Source organism: Cervus elaphus, chromosome 21 (genome assembly GCF_910594005.1).
Source record: "Cervus elaphus chromosome 21, mCerEla1.1, whole genome shotgun sequence".
NCBI classification, from domain to species: Eukaryota; Metazoa; Chordata; class Mammalia; order Artiodactyla; family Cervidae; genus Cervus; species Cervus elaphus.
Genome location: NC_057835.1, coordinates 56,767,421 through 56,788,539, shown reverse-complemented (window position 1 = coordinate 56,788,539; position 21,119 = coordinate 56,767,421). Strand labels below are relative to the sequence as shown.

Genomic DNA, 21,119 nt, shown 5'->3' with positions numbered 1-21,119 from the left:
GAATGATTCAATGGGTGCCTTACCTAGAGGAGCAGACAGGTATGGGAAGGAGAGAGAAGTAAATGGGTGAAAGGTCTGCAGGGTGGTAACTGTGAGTGCTAGTGGGGCATCAGGAAGTGCTTATCAGGAATCCAGAGGAAGAGCTGGGGAAGTTGAGAGAGGTGCTTTACAATCTATTTCACATGCAACATTGTTATTTGACCTGGTAGTTAAAGGAGGAGAAAGATTTGCCAAGGAAGAGAGGAATCAAAAAGCAGTGTCAGAAAGATACATTGATAACTCCCCTAAAGGCACCTCTGTCAACAGCATCAGTCACACAGGTTAGTAGATAAAACACAAAATCAGCCGTAGAAACACGTGTCTTTCTGAAGTTAGGGGCACTGGGAGTTAGTTAGTTAGTACCCAACTCCCAGTACTTAACTCTGAGTCTAGAAAACAGGCTTGTTCTTGTTCAGTGACTAAGTAGTATTTGACTCTTTGCGACCCTGTGAACTATATAGCCCACCTCTGTTCATAGAATTTCCTCTGTCCATGGAATTTCCAGGCAAGAATATTGGAGTCGGTTGCCATATCCTCCTAGACACTCAATAAATGTTTGTTGGAAGAACTCAGTACATGAATGTGTATATTATCAATTTGGCCAGTCCTTTTGCTGGAACTTGGGGTGTGTGGGAGGAATGGGTAGAAATGAGACCTCTGAACTCACCTCAGTCATTTCTTTTCCCTGCTCTGGAACCTCCAGTGGACTCCCTCTGTAAGGGTTTTTCCAACCTCAGCACTATTGACGTTTTAGATAGGTAATTCTTTGTTGTGTATCACGGGAGGTTTGGGAACATCCTCAGCCACTACCTGCTAGTAGCAACACCACCACCACCAATACCGCCACCACCACCACCAATACTAACACCACCACCAATACCAACACCACCACCAATACCACCACCACCAATACCAACACAACCAACACCACCACCACCAATACCAACACCACTGACACCACCACCACCAACACCACTACCAACACCAACACCACCAATACCAACACCATCAACACCACCACCACCAGTACCAACACCACCACCAATACCAACACCACTGACACCAGTACCACCAACACCACCACCACCAGTACCAACACCACCACCAATACCAACACCACTGACACCAGTACCACCAACACCACCACCAATACCAACACCATCAACACCACCACCACCAATACCAACACCACCAACACCACCACCACCAATACCAACACCATCAACACCACCATCAATACCAACACCATCAACAACACCACCACCAATACCAACACCACCAACACCACCACCACCAATACCAACACCACCACCACCAATACCAACACCATCAACACCAACACCACCAACACCACCACCAATACCAACACCATCAATAACACCACCACCAGTACCAACACCACCACCACCACCAATACCAACACCACCGCCACCAATACCAACACCACCAACACCACCACCAATACCAACACAACCAACACCACCACCAATACCAACACCATCAACAACACCACCACCAGTACCAACACCACCAACACCACCACCACCAATACCAACACCACCGCCACCAATACCAACACCACCACCACCACCACCACCAATACCAACACCACCAACACCACCACCAGTACCAACACCATCAATACCACCACCACCAGTACCAACACCACCAACACCACCACCACCAATACCACCACCACCACCATCACCAACATGAACACCACCAACACCACCACCAATACCAACACCATCAACACCACCACCACCAATACCAACACCACCGCCACCAATACCAACACCACCAACACCACCACCACCAATACCAACACCACCAACACCACCACCAGTACCAACACCATCAATACCACCACCACCAGTACCAACACCACCAACACCACCACCACCAATACCACCACCACCAACACCATCACCAACATGAACACCACCAACACCACCACCAATACCAACACCATCAACACCACCACCACCAATACCAACACCATCAACACCACCACCACCAGTACCAACACCACCAACACCACCACCAATACCAACACCACCAACACCAACACCACCAGTATCAACACCACCAACACCACCACCACCAATACCAACACCATCAACACCACCATCAATACCAACACCATCAACAACACCACCACCAATACCAACACCACCAACACCACCACCACCAATACCAACACCACCACCACCAATACCAACACCATCAACACCACCACCAATACCAACACCATCAACACCACCACCACCAACACCACCACCAATACCAACACCATCAATAACACCACCACCAGTACCAACACCACCACCACCGCCACCACCAATACCAACACCACCGCCACCAATACCAACACCACCAACACCACCACCAATACCAACACAACCAACACCACCACCAATACCAACACCATCAACAACACCACCACCAGTACCAACACCACCAACACCACCACCACCAATACCAACACCACCGCCACCAATACCAACACCACCAACACCACCACCACCAATACCAACACCACCAACACCACCACCAGTACCAACACCATCAATACCACCACCACCAGTACCAACACCACCAACACCACCACCACCAATACCACCACCACCAACACCATCACCAACATGAACACCACCAACACCACCACCAATACCAACACCATCAACACCACCACCACCAATACCAACACCATCAACACCACCACCACCAGTACCAACACCACCAACACCACCACCAATACCAACACCACCAACACCAACACCACCAGTATCAACACCACCAACACCACCACCACCAATACCAACACCATCAACACCACCATCAATACCAACACCATCAACAACACCACCACCAATACCAACACCACCAACACCACCACCACCAATACCAACACCACCACCACCAATACCAACACCATCAACACCACCACCAATACCAACACCATCAACACCACCACCACCAACACCACCAACACCACCACCAATACCAACACCATCAATAACACCACCACCAGTACCAACACCACCACCACCGCCACCACCAATACCAACACCACCGCCACCAATACCAACACCACCAACACCACCACCAATACCAACACCATCAACAACACCACCACCAGTACCAACACCACCAACACCACCACCACCAATACCAACACCACCGCCACCAATACCAACACCACCAACACCACCACCACCAATACCAACACCACCACCACCACCACCAGTACCAACACCATCAATACCACCACCACCAGTACCAACACCACCAACACCACCACCACCAATACCACCACCACCAATACCATCACCAACATGAACACCACCAACACCACCACCAATACCAACACCATCAACACCACCACCACCAATACCAACACCATCAACACCACCACCACCAATACCAACACCACCAACACCACCACCAATACCAACACCACCAACACCAACACCACCAGTATCAACACCACCAACACCACCAACACCAATACCAACACCACCGCCACCAATACCAACACAACCAACACCACCACCACCAATACCACCACCACCAACACCATCACCAACATGAACACCACCAACACCACCACCAGTACCAACACCACCAACACCACCACCAGTACCAACACCATCAATACCACCACCACCAGTACCAACACCACCAACACCACCACCACCAATACCACCACCACCAACACCATCACCAACATGAACACCACCAACACCACCACCAATACCAACACCACCAACACCACCACCACCAATACCAACACCACCAACACCACCACCAATACCAACACCACCAACACCACCACCACCAGTACCAACACCACCAACACCACCACCACCAATACCAACACCACCGCCACCAATACCAGCACCACCAACACCACCACCACCAGTACCAACACCACCAACACCACCACCACCAATACCAACACCACCGCCACCAATACCACCACCACCAAGACCAACACCATCAACACCACCACCACCAATACCAACACCACCAACACCACCACCAATACCAACACCACCAACACCAACACCACCAGTACCAACACCACCAACACCACCAACACCAATACCAACACCACCGCCACCAATACCAACACAACCACCACCACCACCACCAATACCAACACCATCAATACCACCACCACCAATACCAACACCACTGACACCAATACCAACACCAACACAACACCCCCCACCCTACTGCGTTATGACAACCAAAAATGTGTCCAGGCATTGCCAAATGTCCCCAGGGTGATAAAATCACCCTTGGTTGAGAGCCACTGTGTGTGATCTTCAAAGCTGTAAGGAGTTGTTCTTTTGAATACTTTAGAGAGAGTAAAACACCATCTTCAAATTCCTCTTCAGCATACTGTATGACATAAACATTTTCCCCTATTTTATAGATGAAGTTTTCAAAATAGAATAAAACAAATACACCAAAACAACAGTGTGTTAATTTATATTAATTCCGAGAGCTTGTGGTTAAAATTTTTACAGACACAGCCAACGAGAAAATGAAAAAAGGACCATTGCATCTGTATCTGCTGATGGCAGGAACATAACGCTCACTGATCCACTGAATTACACACACTTGGGGATCACTGTCACCCTCCCTGATGGAACTCTTTTTGAAGCAAGAGCAGAAATTGGAATTCTTACAAGAAATATTTTAATAAGAGGATCTGACAATGTGGAGTGGAACAGCAAAATCCCAGCGTGTCCTGATGGGTTTGACACAGGTAACTTTAGTAGCCTTAGTGTGTCAACTTAAATGTTTCCAGACATTGCAGAAATACTCCCTGTGGGCAAAATAAGCTTCTGTTCAGAACTAATAGACTTGGTTATGCACTGGCAATAAATAAGCCCCAAATTTTAGTGAGTTAAAATGGTAAAGGTTTATTTCTTATTTATGCTACATATGTCTAGTATGAGTCAACAGCGGGGCTCTGATCAGTGTAATTTTCCACGGTCTGGGTTGATGGAGGCTTCATCCCTACATGGGTTTCCATGGTCTCTGAGACAGGAGATCAGAAGGCTGGGAAGTTAAGCACCAGCAGTTAGTTACTTTGGTCCTGAAGGGATATGTGTCTCTTCTACTCAGGTGTCAATAGTTGGGACTGGTTCTATGGCTATCCTTAACTTACTATAGTTCTCAGAGATATATAATATATACATATGTATATGGACCTCTCTGGTAGCTCAGCAGTAAAGAATCTACCTGCAGTGCAGGAGCTGCAGAAAACGCAGGTTCCATCCCTGGGTCGGGAAGATCCCCTGGAGGAGGATGTGGCAATCTACTCCAGTATTCTTGCTGAAGAATCCCGTGGATAAAGGAGCCTGGGAGGCTACAGTCTGTAGCAAAGAGTTGGACATGACTGAAGTGACTTAGCATGCCCACATGCACATATACATATGTGTGTATATATGTTTACATAAAACTATGTATAACTATCGGAGAAGGCAATGGCACCCCACTCCAGTCCTCTTGCCTGGAAAATCCCATGGACGGAGGAGCCTGGTAGGCTGCAGACCATGGGGTCGCTAAGAGTCAGACATGACTGAGCGACTTCACATTCACTTCTCACTTTCATGCATTGGAGAAGGAAATGGCAACCTACTCGAGTATTCTTGCCTGGAGAATCCCAGGACGGCAGAGCCCGGTGAGCTGCCGTCTATGGGGTCGCACAGAGTCGGACACGACTGAGGCGACTTAGCAGCAGCTGCAGCATGTATAACTATATAAATGTGTATAGCTAGGAAGCACAGTGCATTTAAGTCTCTTCAAATATTTTATGTGATCACTACTACTGTTGTTGTTGTTGGTTAGTTGCTAAGTCGTGTCTGACTCTTTGAGACCCTGTGGACTGTAGCCAGCTAGGCTCCCCTGTCCATGGGATTCTCCAGGCAAGAATACTGGAGTGGGTTGCCATTTCCTTCTCCAGGGGATCGAGCCTGCGTGTCTCCTGCATTGGCAGGCAGATTCTTTACCGCTGAGCCACCAGGGAAGCCCACTGCCATTACAATCCTATAAGTAGTCGAATAATAACTGGTCCACCTTAGGTACAGCCTTTTCTTCAGTGGAAACATAAGACAAAGCTCACTGGATTCAATGTCAAGTGACCTGCATTCTGATTCCAGTTCATCTGCATCATCTCACTATGTCCATTGTAAACCTAGTTTCATCCTGTTTTATATAAAAATACTTCCTGTTCTGCCAACATACTGTTGTAGGAATTAAGTGAGATAATGCATGTTCTAATCTTGTACCAGTGTAAGATTGTATCAACTATGTTAATCCCAAATGTTGTGAAAAACAAATTCAGAGATAATAAAGCAAAATACCTTTATCAGCATTCATTCAGCCATTCAAATATTTATCTAGTATCTTTGAAAGATACTAAAGTAAGTACTTTGGGGCTTCTCTGGTAGCTCAGACAGTAAAGAATCTGCCTGCAATGCGGGAGACCTGGGTTTGATCCCTGGTTTGGGAAGATCCCCTGGAGAGGGCATGGCAACCCACTCCAGTATTCTTGCCTGGCGAGTCCTCTATGGTCAGAAGAGCCTGGGAGGCTATAGTGGGATCACAGAGAGTCGGACACAGCTGAGCGACTAAGCACAGCACAGCAAAGTAAGTACTTTAGGGGATGCAAAGGTGAACAAGACAAGGCATTTACCTTCCTTACTGTGCAGAGGAGGAGATAACATGGATGCAAACAATTATGTTCTAGGATAAGATTAAAATTATATATAAATAAAAAGATATAACTAGGTATGAAAAGAAGTCTTTATATAATGAGAGAATTTTGACTCGGTTTTCCTTTGTTGTATCTTAAAAATTATTTTTAAAGGTGAATTTGCTACACAGACATGTCTCCAAGGAAAGTTTGGAGAAGAAATAGGAAGTGACCAGTTTGGAGGCTGCATTATGCTTCATGCTCCTATACCTGGTGTTAACATGGTAACTGGAAGGATAGAATATGTGGAGGTAAGAGGCACTATTATTAGCGGTTTGTCCAAAGTTGTCTATACAATGAGTTTGTATTGAGCACTTGCTTTTTGCCAGATGCTGCTTATAATAATGTTTGGTAGAAGAGACATATAAATAAACAGACAGTGTCAATACATCTGTTATTCATCTATATCATCATGCCAAAATTTTGATGATGTATATCATCGTGCCAAAATTTTGTTTCTTTTTCTTATACCCACCCCATGTCAAATTCATTAACAAGTTCTATCCCAAAATAGTGTGTCCTGAATCCATTATTTTTCCAGCACTCCACCTGTTTCCAAACCCAAACCACCGTCACCTCTCACCTGGACTACTATGCTTTTCTCCTAACTGATCTTCCTGCCTCCACCTTTTCTGCAACAGAATCTTCACACCACAGCCAAAGTTCAGCTTTTTTATTTTTTATTTTCTTTTATTGGAGAATAATTGGTTTACAATATTGTGTTGGTTTCTGCCATACATCCCCATGAATCACCCACCGGTTTACATGTGTCCCCTTCCTCCTGAACCCCCCTCCCATCTCCCTAGAGCCTATTATCCAGAGTGAAGTAAGTCAGAAAGAGAAAGACAAATATCATATATTAATGCATGCATATGAAATCTAGAAAGATGGTACTGATGAACTTGTTTGCAGGGCAGTGATGGAGACAAAGACATAGAGAACAGACGTGTGGACAAAGTTCAGGCTTTAAAGTGTGAATCAGATCTTCCAACACTGTTCGAAACTCTTCAGTAGCTTCACAATACACTTAAAACAAAATGTCCACGCTCTTCCCAGAGGAGACACACCATCTGACCGCACTCTGGCCCCTTGCTATCTCGTGTGAACCGCCCTTGGCGCCCACCATGCTGGCCACATAGGCCTCCCTGCGTCATGTGACCACGTCAGGCACGTTCCTAGCTCAGTTCTTCCCACTTGCTCTTCCTTTTCCTTAGAGTGCTTCTCTGCCAGGTACTTCTGTGTTCACACTCATCTCAGTCAGATCTCTTCTCAGATGTATCTCTTCAGAGAGGCCGTGCCTCACCACCTTTGTTTGAAAGAGCTGCCAAACTCCTATTTTTATTAACTCATAACTCCAGATATATTTTTGTGTTTTTTTTTTAAATCTCTTCTTCTAGAACATAAGCAGTCCTTCTAGTTTTCTACTGATTCCTCTGTAGCTGGAGCAGTGCTTGGTACATAGCAGATTCTTAATTGACTATAAATTGAACAAATACATAAATAAAAGAAAAATATGCAAGTTATGTCTAAGATATCAGGAGCTCCTCTGTATCTTCAGTCTATATAATCTGGGTTTAGCATAGTATTTATCAAGTATTCAATAAAAGGAAGGAGGGTGTGAAGGAAGGAAGGATAGTAAAATCCACAAATCTGTTAAATTGGGAACACCCAATTGTAGTAAGGGTGGCAGAGTCAATGGCTACATTTGGTAAAACTCTCCTCCTCCTAGGTTATGTTACACACGTGTAACTTCTGGATATGGACTAGGTGAGGTTACCAGGGTTGACCTGTATAGTAAATATTAGTAATAGTTAATTTTTATTTTTATATGAAGAATAAAATTAAATGGATGCCCTAACATTTTATTTCCAAACCTCATAAGATTATATTTCACAGATACACACACATACACACACACAGAGGTGTCTTCTGTCTTAGATTATTAGATCATTTTGGTTGTTCAGTCACTAAGTTGCGTCTGACTCTTTACGACTCCATGGACTGCAGCATGCCAGGCTTTCCTGTCCTTCACTGTCTCCCGGAGTATGCTCAGATTCATGTCCATTGAGTTGGTGGTGCTGTATAATTATTTGATCCTCTGCTGCCCGCTTCTCCTTTTGCCTTGCATCTTTCCCAGCATCAGGGTTTTTTCCAATGAGTTGGCCCTTCACATCAGGTGGATTGTAGACCTTTGAAAGTATAGCAGAGTGGTTAATAAGAACACCAACTCTATAATCAGACCAGTGGGATTAAGTGGAGCTTTGTGACCATGAAATAGATACTCAGCATTTCTAAATTTCACTTTCTTCATCTATAAAATGAAGCTTATGATGAGTAGCTACTTCCTAGGACTGTAGTAAAGAGTGTGATCATGCGTATGACATTTAGCACAATATCTGGCATTTGATAAATATTCAGGAAATATTTCTTATAATTAAGTAAGGATTAAAAGGAGGAGAAAAAGAAGTATTTTAAGAGGTTGTGTTTTGCTCAACACCAAAATTTCATAACGGAGTCAGGTGAAAAGCAGAAGAGTTGAAGATGGCTTTTGTTCATTCATTCATTTGATAAAAAGCATGAGCACACACAGGCTGTTATATTAATATATTGAATGAAACAATATATTAAAATGTTAAAGAACATTTTAAAATGATAAACAGGAATAATATGGGAGAAATCAATGCATTAATAATAGTTAATGTGAAAGTGGATATTATTTTGAAGCAAGAAAGTATGAGCCAGGCAAACTCTATGTGTATCACTGAATAGCTGTGATTTCTGGGCTTGACAGATATTCCATGCTGGTCAGGCATTCCGGTTGGGACGATATCCAATACATTGGCACCTGCTTGGAGATTTACAGTTTAAATCTTATGTAAAAGGCTGTGCAATTCACCAGACCTATAACAGGGCTATTACTATCCATAACACACATCACCTTCTGGTCGAGAGGAATATTATATATGATATCAGGGGAGGAGCATTTTTTATAGAAGACGGCATTGAACATGGCAATATCCTGCAATATAACTTGGCAGTATTTGTCCGTCAGAGTACTAGTCTTCTGAATGATGATGTGACTCCAGCTGCATTTTGGGTAACCAATCCAAACAACACCATACGGCACAATGCCGCTGCTGGTGGCACTCACTTTGGCTTTTGGTACCGAATGAACAACCACCCTGATGGGCCATCCTATGACCAAAACATTTGCCAAAAAAGAGTCCCTCTTGGAGAATTCTTTAACAACACTGTTCATTCTCAAGGTTGGTTTGGATTGTGGATCTTTGAAGAATATTTCCCCATGCAGACAGGATCATGTACTTCTTCGGTGCCACTGCCTGCAGTATTTCATTCACTCACAACTTGGAATTGTCAAAAAGGGGCCGAATGGGTCAACGGAGGTGCCCTTCAGTTCCATAACTTTGTAATGGTAAATAATTACGAGGCTGGAATTGAAACAAAGAGGATCCTGGCTCCTTACGTTGGAGGATGGGGTGAAACCAATGGAGCAGTGATTAAAAGTGCCAAAATAGTTGGTCATCTTGATGAACTGGGGATGGGGTCTCCATTTTGCACGACAAAAGGCCTGGTTCTCCCGTTTAGTGAAGGACTGACTGTGTCTTCCGTACACTTCATGAACTTTGACCGTCCCGGCTGTGCAGCTTTGGGAGTGACATCCATCACAGGCGTTTGTAACCACAGATGTGGGGGGTGGAGTGCAAAATTCGCTGGCATCCAGTATTCTCACACGCCGAACAAGGCTGGCTTTCGATGGGAACATGAAGTGGTACTGATTGATGTTGATGGTTCACTTACAGGTAAGGTGATATTTTCATTTCTGACAAAATATTTTGGAAATGTATTTTTCTCTTGTCATCATGGAGTTGAATTGTCAGAGCATATTTGAATGAATCACAAATCTTACCTGGTACCAAACTTTCCTAATGACTTAAAGATGTAGGTCAGCACTAGTCATAGATGACACATCCTTTTCTGGAGAAGTCCAAAGCTGTCAGATGCAGCCTCCATGTATGTCCTTTTTTTTTCCTGCATTTGCACTTTGGTTTTGAGTTAATAGCAAATTTTAAACAATATTTGTGGAATTAGGGATCACAAAAGAAAGCCATGTCAGTCTGAGAATGACTCTATCTTTTATTCAGTTAATTACATGACTACCCAAATTCTCCCGCCAGTCAGGCCCATAGACGTATAAATTCCAGGTTTATTTACATAAGCAATGTAGACAAACTGGATACATCCTGTTCAAGTACTTTAGAGGGAAGTAGTAAGTCACAGGCCTACTGTTAGCTTTTTTCTTTCCCATCTAAATTCTGAATTTGGAATTGGTTCAAAGAATATGTGAACTCTAGTACAAAATTCAACATTCTTTATAGGTTAAATTTTTCTACCATCTGAAATTCAGCTCTTTCTGTAAATATGATTTCTAGAATTTAGCATTTTTATAAAATTTTAATGAAAACAACTTGGCTTCCCTGGTGGCTCAGTGGTTAAAAAATCTGCCTGCCAACGCAGGAGACACAAGTTCGATCCTTGGGTTGGGAAGATACCCTGAAGAAGGAAATGGCAACCCATTCCATTATTCTTGCCTGGGAAATCCTATGGACAGAGGAGCCTGGAGGGCGACAGTCCATGGGGTAGCAAAAGAGTCGGACAAGACTTAGCGACTAAACAACAATAACGATTTGCCTAAATAAGATAGGAAGGATGTGTGTGTGTGTATGATTCTGCATAGTACCTTATAAAAGAGAAACTTTGACCGTCCCGGCTGTACAGTAAACCTACAGATATTAACAAATGTTTTTGAAAGCCTTTGAAAGAAGTTTCATCTTAATAGTCAAACAGACTGAATACTCACCTATAGTTGTTGATTTGTTTCCTATTTTAATTGTGGCTTTAAGAAGGAGAACATTTGGATAATCCCAATATATAGAGCTTTATTGACCTTTATTCCTTAATTCAACTTAGACTCTTTTTTTAAAATATTTATGTGTTAGGCTGTGCCAGGTCTTAGCTGTAACATGCAGGAGGCATATGTTAGTTGAGGCATATGAACTCTTTAGTTGAGGCATATGAACTCTTAGTTGGGACATTTGGTGATCTAGGTCCCTCACCACGGATCAAACCTGGGCCCCCTGCTTTGGGAGCATGCAGTCCTAGGCACTGGACCACCAGGCATGTCCCTCAGTGTAGATTCTTAATGTTTGTTGACAGACTCTCTGTTGAGAGCCCAGGCTTTATGGTCAGACAGCCTGGATTTACATCCTTCCTTGTGTCCTTGACCAAGTTACTCATTCCCCATCCCATCCCCTACTGTGTCTCTCATGGGCTCTTCACATCCCATAATTCTGCTATGTTCATGATAAGCTCCCTGAGCAAAGAGTCCATTGTAAAGCCTTTTTAGGAGGGCCCCTTACTCCATGACAAAAAAAGAAAAAAATGAACCAAGACTTTTCGATTGTATTGGTGGCACTCTGGATCATAGTAAGCATGTGTTGTAGACAGTTTGGCTTTTTAGTTTTCTGACATAAAACGTGCTGTTTGCATCCATTTCCTAGGTCACAAAGGACACACCGTCATCCCACACAGCCCTCTGCTGGACCCTTCTCACTGCACTCAAGAAGCCGAGTGGAGCATAGGGTTCCCCGGGTCTGTCTGTGACGCCTCGGTCAGCTTCCACCGGCTAGCATTCAACAAGCCTTCTCCAGTGTCCCTGCTTGAAAAGGATGTGGTTCTCTCAGACTCCTTTGGTAAGTGGAATGTAATCATGTGAACCACTCATTTAAATATGTTTTCTTCAGTTTTCATCATCCTCTTCCTGAGTTGTCACTCACTTATTTAGAACACTGCAAAAAGAATAATGTTGCTATCAGTCAGAAGCCAGGCAGGAAACTAATAACACACCCCAAAATGACTTATGAGGAGTATTGAGTAAATGCGTGGACGAGCACGACTTCTGCTGATTAAGGCACCCCAATATCATGGGCTCCCCTGGCAAAGAATCTGCCTGCAATGCAGGAGGCCTGGGTTTGATCCCTGGGTCAGGAAGATCCCCTGGAGGATACTCCAGTATTCTTGCCTGGAGAATCCCATGGACAGAGGAGCCTGGCAGACTACACCATGGGGTCACAGAGAGTCAGACACAACTGAGGAACTAAGCAGCATGCAACCATAGCCAATATTGTGACAGAGGGCAGGATAGTTGGCATAGCTTTTGGATTAAGACAGTGAAAATATATCATTGTTTCTGCCCCTGAAAGCAAATTATTTTGATTATCTTTGCTGATTGATGTAGGATGGGGGTGCATCTGCTAGGTGCCTGGCTGCACCCCAGGTGCCAGAGGCTGTTGATTTACTGAGTCGTTTGAGTAAAGATACTGTATGTGGAACACCACATGTGCTTGACATCGTTGCCTGATGAGATTGCATTAATTTACCATCATTATTCATGATCCATCTGGCATTTGCGCCAGCCAGACAAGCAAGTTAAATGGAGATTGGTAGGAATCCTAATCATCACATCTCTCAGACTTTTTGTTGTGGCTTTATTTTCTATATTTTCCCCCCTCAAGGGCTTGGAATTGCTTTTAATTTATTATCTTGTTGTGGTGGCAGGGGGAAGTATGGTTCCTAAAGTGTTCACTGAATCCTTCCTACCTGATTTTCCTTCCCTTCATTAGGAACTCTTCCAGTTACTAAATATGTCTATTTTCATCATGTCTGACCTGGTATGACTGGACTGGCTCTGATCTATATATCATTCCATCCACCCCTTTATACACACATCCACCATCTGTCTGAATTATTGGTTAAAATGTGTGTGTTCTCAGTTGCTCAGTTGTGTTCAACTCTTTGTGACCCATGAACTGTAGCCCACCAAGCTCCTCTGTCCACAGGGTTTTCCAGGCAAGAGCCCTAAGTGGGTTGCCATTTCCTCCTCCAGGGGATCTTCCCAACCCAGGGATTGAATCCACATCACATGCATCTCCTGCATTGGCAGGTGGATTCTTTACCACTTAGCCAGCTGGAAGCCATATTAGTTAAAACATCTACAATTAATCCACTCTCCTATACACTGTTCTGATAGACTGCAGATTTTGGAAAATAGGAAAAGCATTGGTGCATCAAAGATTTGCTAAACATGATTCTCAAATATAGTTTGCCACATTTTCTGCATAAATCTAAATGATACAGCTTCTTGATGACAGTGTTCTAAATTTCCATGTTCATTGATATTTACAAGGTAGAAACTTGCAATTTGAAACTAAAATTATGTATCTCAATGTAAGCCAAATGAATTTTGAAAACATGTAGCATGATTATACCAGTAATACTATAGCTGCTAAAATTATAGCTATGTCAAATCCATCAGGACATGCTGGTGTTTTGTTACTTCACCCCATATTATTAGATCCTTTTGGTAGAGTATTTCTTGTGAGCATTTCAGCTTCTGCTCTTTCTTCAGAGTTCTATGTCTATTCCCACTATATATTTTGCAACTGGAGGAATAACCCTAAGATGACCCAGTGGCCTCAATGGACCAGCCATGAAATGAGCAAAGACACATTCTATGGCCTGGCCTTTGTAAGCTGCCACTCCAGCGGGTTGACCATGGTGGCATTTAGAGTCTTTGAGGGTTTGTATCAGTTCAGTTCCAGAAACTAACAACTCTTGAAGGTTTGGATAGTTTGCTCTCCCTAGTAGGCAGCAGCCCCATAAATGGCTAGACTTCTCCCACTCAGTGTTAGGTGTTTTCAGTCTGTGAATTGGCTTGGATCTAGGAAATAGGTGAGAAGTAGCAAGTTTCCACTTGGGTAACTTGAATTAAATCTATGTCCCCAAGATCTATATACTTTTTCTATCTATGTAAGCCAAACGTCACCTTAGTGTGCTACCCACTATTCTCCTAGGGGAGTCTCTTGGCATTGCAGTGACAGAGGCTCAGAGGGTGTGTTTCACCCAGCAAGCACTTTTTAAGTCTTTGCGGTGTCAGTTCTGCTAATAGTTCCTGGGCCAAAGAAGTCACCCAATATCAGCAGAACCGGAAAGTGTATTCTGCCCTCAAGGAGAGGAGAGGAGTGGATATTTGCTGAATAATCCAAATTAGCATAGTCCTTCTCATATACCGCATATCTTTTAAACTTTTTAGTGCCTCTGGTCATGGGCTCTTCAAAACTTAATGCTAATTCATAAGCCTAAGAATATGTTCATCCTAGATATTGGAATTTGTTTTGCTTTATTCCCTAGTGGCTCAGATGATAAAGAACCCACCTGCAATGCAGAAGACCCAGGTTTGGTCCCTGGGTTGGGAAAACCCCCTGGAGAAGGGCGTGGCAACCCACTCTAGTATTCTTGCCTGGAGAATCCCATGGACAGAGGAGCCTGGCGGGCTACAGTCCATGGGGTCACAAAGAGTCAGACACAGCTGAAGCGACTTAGCATGCATGTACACATCCCCAAAGGAAAAGAATGACAGTTTATTTTTGCTTTGTTCATTTTTTTTAACTTTGGTGTGCTTTTGTTACTTGTTTTCTAAAAATTTTTGCTTTATATTGGAGTATAGCCAATTAACAATGTTGTGATGATTTCAGGTGGACCTCTAAGGGACTCAGTCATGCATATACATGTATCCATTCATCTCCAAACTCCCCTCCCATCCAGGCTGCCACAGAACAATAAGCAGAGTACCCGTGTGCTGTGCAGTAGGACCTTGTTGCTTATCCATTCTAAGTATAGCTGTGTGTGCTGGACAGTCTATTTTGTAATTTCACTTCTGACTTTTTTCTCCTAATTTGGAAAGGGACGAGGTTGCAAATTTAATGTAAAATTCAATCAAAGATGAAAGAAGGGAGAGGAAAAAATGTAATTAATTAATCACAGATTTTTTTCTTTATATTGTGAGAGATCTTTTCAAACCTTCACCCAAAGTTGTCAGGCATTCTCTCAGATTAAATCTTTTTCCCGTAACAGGTAGTTCAGGTTCCAGGTTTGTCATTCACAAAATTCAGAGTGTCGCGGCCAGTGTTAGAGGCTGCTTGTAGCCTAGTTCCCTAAGCGCTATCAACTAAAGATTTCCATTCATACTCGTTAGGCTGATTTTCATTAACACAGCAAGTATAAGAGAATTTAATAATGTTTAGGACATATATTTACATACTCTGCAAATAAGGATTTTGAAGAAGAATAGAAATGGAATTATATTTCAGATCAGTGATATTTTAAAAACTGTATTGATATATCTAAGCACTTTGTCTTAGTCATTATGTCATCATATTTCAATTTTATTTTTCCCCAGGGAATATAAGCTCCATATCAATTCAAAATTCCAAGTGAGAAAACATTTTATGTTTCAGTTAAGTGTGATATTAAGTGTTGGGGCCTTCAGGTCAACAAAGACATTTAGAACATAAGTAATGAAATGCTATACTGATCTCTTTAGAGACTTCCATTGCTGCTGCTGCTACTAAGTCACTTCACTTTCGTCTGACTCTGTGTGACCCCATAGACGGCAGCCCACCAGTCTCCCCCGTCCCTGGGATTCTCCAGGCAAGAATACTGGAGTGGGTCGCCATTTCCTTCTCCAATGCATGAAAGTAAAAAGTGAAAGTGAAGTCGCTCAGTCGTGTCCAACTCTTAGCGACCCCATGGACTGCAGCCTACCAGGCTCCTCCGTCCATGGGATTTTCCAGGCAAGAGTACTGGAGTGGGGAGCCATTGCCTTCTCCATTAGAGACTTCCATTGACTAGACTAATATTTACCTTTGCACTTACCCATAAGAGAAGAAATTTTCTAGAGGTAAATTACTATTGTTTGTTTATGTCCTATAGGCACAAGCATTGTTCCCTTTCAGAAGAAACGACTGACTCATATGTCTGGCTGGATGGCTCTGATTCCAAATGCAAAACACATTAACTGGTATTTTAAAGGTGTAGATCACATAACCAACATATCGTATACATCAACATTCTATGGATTTAAGGTAAATAAAGAGTTGCATAATCCATCTTCTGATCATTTATGTTGCATATTATTCTAACGCAGCCCACTCACACCAATTGTGAGACCCAGACTGTCCTTGCCTCACATATTGACACTTTTCATGACCCATCTTAAATCTCAGAAGCCCAAAAAAATCCTTCTTCAAAAATCAGAAGTAAGCAATCCTTCTGCCACATTCCTGTAGTACTAAGCTTATTATATCCCTGATAATAGCTGACATTTATTGAGTACTTAGATGTTTTGGAATACAGTTAAGGGCTTTATTATTTGTATTGTGAAATAACAGCAGATACAGAAAATTACAGAAAATAGCAGGCCCGAATCCCATATGCCCACTACCTAGCTATCTGAATCAAACATTCTGTAACATTCTGTGACTCTTTACTTCAGATTTTTTAAAAGAAATAAATATTTTTGGCTGAAGTGGGAGTCCTCTGCATGGCTTACTCTGATATCAACCCTCACTCTCCACCACTACTGGTCACCAGTTTTCTGAATTGGGTATTTTCCTTCCTGTTCACATTCTTCTGTTTATGCTACATGGGCAACCAAAAAAAAAAACAAACAAAAAAATGCCTAGCACTGTTTCAGGTGTTTTGAAATATTATAGAAATTAAATATCCTCTGAATGTATGCATATGTATGTGTGTATGTATGTATATATATATAGAGAGAGAGAGAAGGAAAAAAAACTTTCACTGCCTTTGTGATAAACTTAGCATTATTGCCATAGACAGATAAAATGTTAAACAAAATATAAATGCAAAATGAAAAACAAACTAAACCAAAACTTAACTTTTAATATAGGGTTAAGTGATTCCTGTCATCAAAATGAGTATATGTTATGCAGAATATTAACATCTAAAATAAACTTTAATAACTTTAATAGGAAGAAGACTATGTAATCATATCTCATAACTTCACTCAAAATCCTGATATGTTTAATATCATTGACATGAGGAATGGCTCTTCAAATCCATTGAATTGGAACACTAGCAAGAATGGAGACTGGCACCTTGAAGCAAACACTAGTACTCTGTATTACCTGGGTATGTATTTAGTAGGCAAAAGTGATTTATTTATTGCTGCATCTAAAGGAGGAGAATAGTGGGTCAATGGGCAAATGCATTATATAGTGCCTTGTATACAACAGGATTTAACGAGTGTTTGTTGAATTAAAGAATGGAGACTAAATTTATGCTGGAAAAGGCCTTGAATTGAATTAAGAACTTACGTTTTATGCTTGGAGGTAGCACCATCCTTCATAATTAACTCCAACATTTATTTTACAAAATTAGAGGAAATGAGTACAATGCGCTGTCATATATTTTGTTTCCATTTTTATTATTTAACTATTTTGGAAAATAAAAATATTTAAGAATACAGTCTGAGTTCTCAAATATTTGTTTTTGTCAAGATACTTTGACTCTACTTCTTCTCAGATGTGCATTTTGTCAGAATTTCTTCATACCTATTCCATACATTTGAATTATACTAAGTTACTATCTAAAGAGTATTTTCAAATTGCCATGATTTTGTTTACATTCAAATGCTTTGATCATCATGTTAGTTTAAACTGCTTTTATTTTCACTTCCAGTGTCAGGAAAAAATGACCTCCATCAGAGCCAGTCCATTTCTGGGACCCTGGATCCTGATGTGAAGGACGTTATTATTAATTTCCAAGCTTATTGCTGTGTTCTCCAGGATTGCTTTCCTGTGCATCCTCCGTCAAGAAAACCAATTCCCAGGAAGCGACCAGCCACATATAAGTATACAGGCCTTCTGTTCATTAATACGCTTCAGTAGTTCCTGACAGCATCCTTTTCCGCTGTCATCCTGGCTGAGATACTGTGCCCTCCTCCTGCACGGAGGGTCCCAAAACACTTCCACACGCATTGCTTCACTTGAGCATTATGGCCACCGTGATGACAAGATGGAAAAATCTCACAAAAATTATGTGTGAAAGTTACTGGGAATCTCATACTTGCAGAGTGTTAGATCAGAATTATTAGACCAACTCCCTTATTATTTGGTGAGGTAGCTGAAGCCCAAAGACCTTAAATGAATTACCTGAGATCACAAAACTTCTCGATGACATGCTCAGAACAGCACCAGAAACTGTCTCCTCATTGATCCAGTGCTTTCTTGTGCTATGCTGTGCTTAATTGCCCAGTCGTGTCTGACTCTTTTCAACCCCATGAACGGTAGCCCGCCAGGCTACAGCTTCTCTACAGCTTCATGGGGATGCTCCAGGCAAGAATACTGGAGTGGGTTGCCATGCCCTCCTCCAGGGGATCTTCCCAACCTAGGGAATGAACCCAGATCTCCCACATTGCAGGCAGTTTCTTTACTGTCCGAGCCTCCAAGGAAGCTCAAGAACACTGGAGGGGGCAGCCTGTCCCTTCTCCAGGGCATCTTCCTGACCCAGGAATCAAACCAGGCTCTCCTGCATTGCAGGCAGATTCTTTACCAGCTGAGCTACCAGGGAAGCAATGCTTTCTTAGCAGGTGACATTTCTTTCTCTAGAATAAGTCTTTCTGTGTCTATGTGTGTGTGTGTTTATTTTTTATTGAAGTATAGGTGATTTATAATGTTGTTCTAGTTTCTGGTGTATAGCAAAGTGATTCAGTTATACATGTATATTTTTCATATTCTTTTCCATCACAGTTTATTACAAGATATTGTGTGTAATTCCCTTGCTATTCAGGAGGACTTTATTGTTTATTTTATACATAGTAGTGTATTTCTGCTAATCCCAAACTCCTGATTTATCCCTCTTACCCCTTTTTCCCTTTGGTAATCATAGGTTTGTTTTCTGTGTCTGTGAGTCTGTTTCCATTTTGTAAATAAAATTCATTTGTATCATTTTTTACATAAACTGTCTTGGTAAAATCTCATAATACAGCTTGTTTAATTTTATTTCAGATATTTGATTTCCTAAATACATGTTAAGTCTCCTAGTTAAAAATAATTTTTCCGTCCTTGAAACTTGTAAAACCCTTTACCTATATTTCTCATATGAAACATCACTTTCTACCTCATATTATAGTAATTACCATATATGGTGGTCCTAGTACATGACAGTACTAGTCTTTAAGACCTTTAAAGGCATGATCCTGATTTGATGTATATTGCGTCCCCTACAGGCAAGTAATAACCATAAAAATAATGTTGGTAATGATAAAAATTAACAATCAGTAGGCATGTAAGAGCCCAGTACTGCACATCAAGTACAAATCAATATTATTTATTAAGTGAATTATAATTTCAAAATATATAGATACTGTGATAACTGTTGCACAAAAGAATAATAATTGAATTTGTTTATACATTCAACCATAAAAAAAATTTTTACTGAGTACCTGCCATGTTCCAGGCACTGTGTTGAGCACTGAGGTTAGGTTGAGAACAACAGAATGTGGCCCCTGCCCCCATGACATTCACTTCATGTATATACCATAGGATCGTTTTTTTCCTCCCACAGTATGAGTTATGCTCACTAGAAGTCGTTGCAGTTGGACTTGTTAGTTTGTATTTTGCAGATAGCTATCAGTGAGAGAAGGCTTCCCTGGTGGCTCAGCAGTAAAGAAACTTCCTGCAATGCAGGAGACCTGGGTTCGATCCCTGGGTCGGGAAGATTCCCTGGAGAAGGGCATGGCAACCCCCTCCAGTACTGTTGCCTGGAGAATCCCATGGACAGAGGGGCCTGGTGGGCTGCATCCCACAGAGTCACAAAGAGTTGGACACGACTGAGCGACTAACCAGCAGCAGCATCAGTGAGAACAAATAGACTCTTGATCCAAAATTGTGCCTCAGGGATAGAATATTCAGTTCCAGCTACACGACACACAAGTGCTTAGTCCAAGAGGTATTAGGCTTTACTGATCATAACAATGGGCAATTAGAAGCATACATGGCATGCAGTATAGTGCTGCTGGGCATAAGACTGAAAGGCTTGAGAAAAGCTAGATGAACTCAACTATTTGAATCTGCACAATGCTGATCGAGTTATTCAGTTAGATAGATATAACCTTTAAACAACCTTCATTGAGATGGCTTCATGAAAAACTGTATTATTGTAAGTATAAATAATCCTAAATGATCCACTAACTTCTGTTTTAAACCCATGAAGATAAAACTTTTATAACAGGATTTCTGAGCAACAGATTTTTTAGTAATACACCCGAGTAATTAAAATGTGTCATAAAAATATACTTTTAACCAAACAAACTGTGTTGGTTATTCTTTAGACTTCCTGCATTAGTATCAGAAAATTTTTTAAA

At 42.1% G+C, this 21,119-nt stretch overlaps 1 protein-coding gene across 1 annotated transcript in view; it reads left to right on the top strand.

Moving 5' to 3' along the window:
* PKHD1L1 (PKHD1 like 1) overlaps positions 1-21,119 on the top strand; it is a 167,617-nt gene that overhangs the window by 91,751 nt on the left and 54,747 nt on the right. The window contains exons 47-53 of the mRNA XM_043880265.1: positions 4,578-4,819; positions 6,929-7,065; positions 9,606-10,635; positions 12,394-12,585; positions 16,664-16,815; positions 17,725-17,884; positions 18,434-18,605. Of these exons, the coding sequence (XP_043736200.1) occupies positions 4,578-4,819; positions 6,929-7,065; positions 9,606-10,635; positions 12,394-12,585; positions 16,664-16,815; positions 17,725-17,884; positions 18,434-18,605 (2,085 nt within the window). The remainder of the gene's footprint in view (positions 1-4,577; positions 4,820-6,928; positions 7,066-9,605; positions 10,636-12,393; positions 12,586-16,663; positions 16,816-17,724; positions 17,885-18,433; positions 18,606-21,119) is intronic.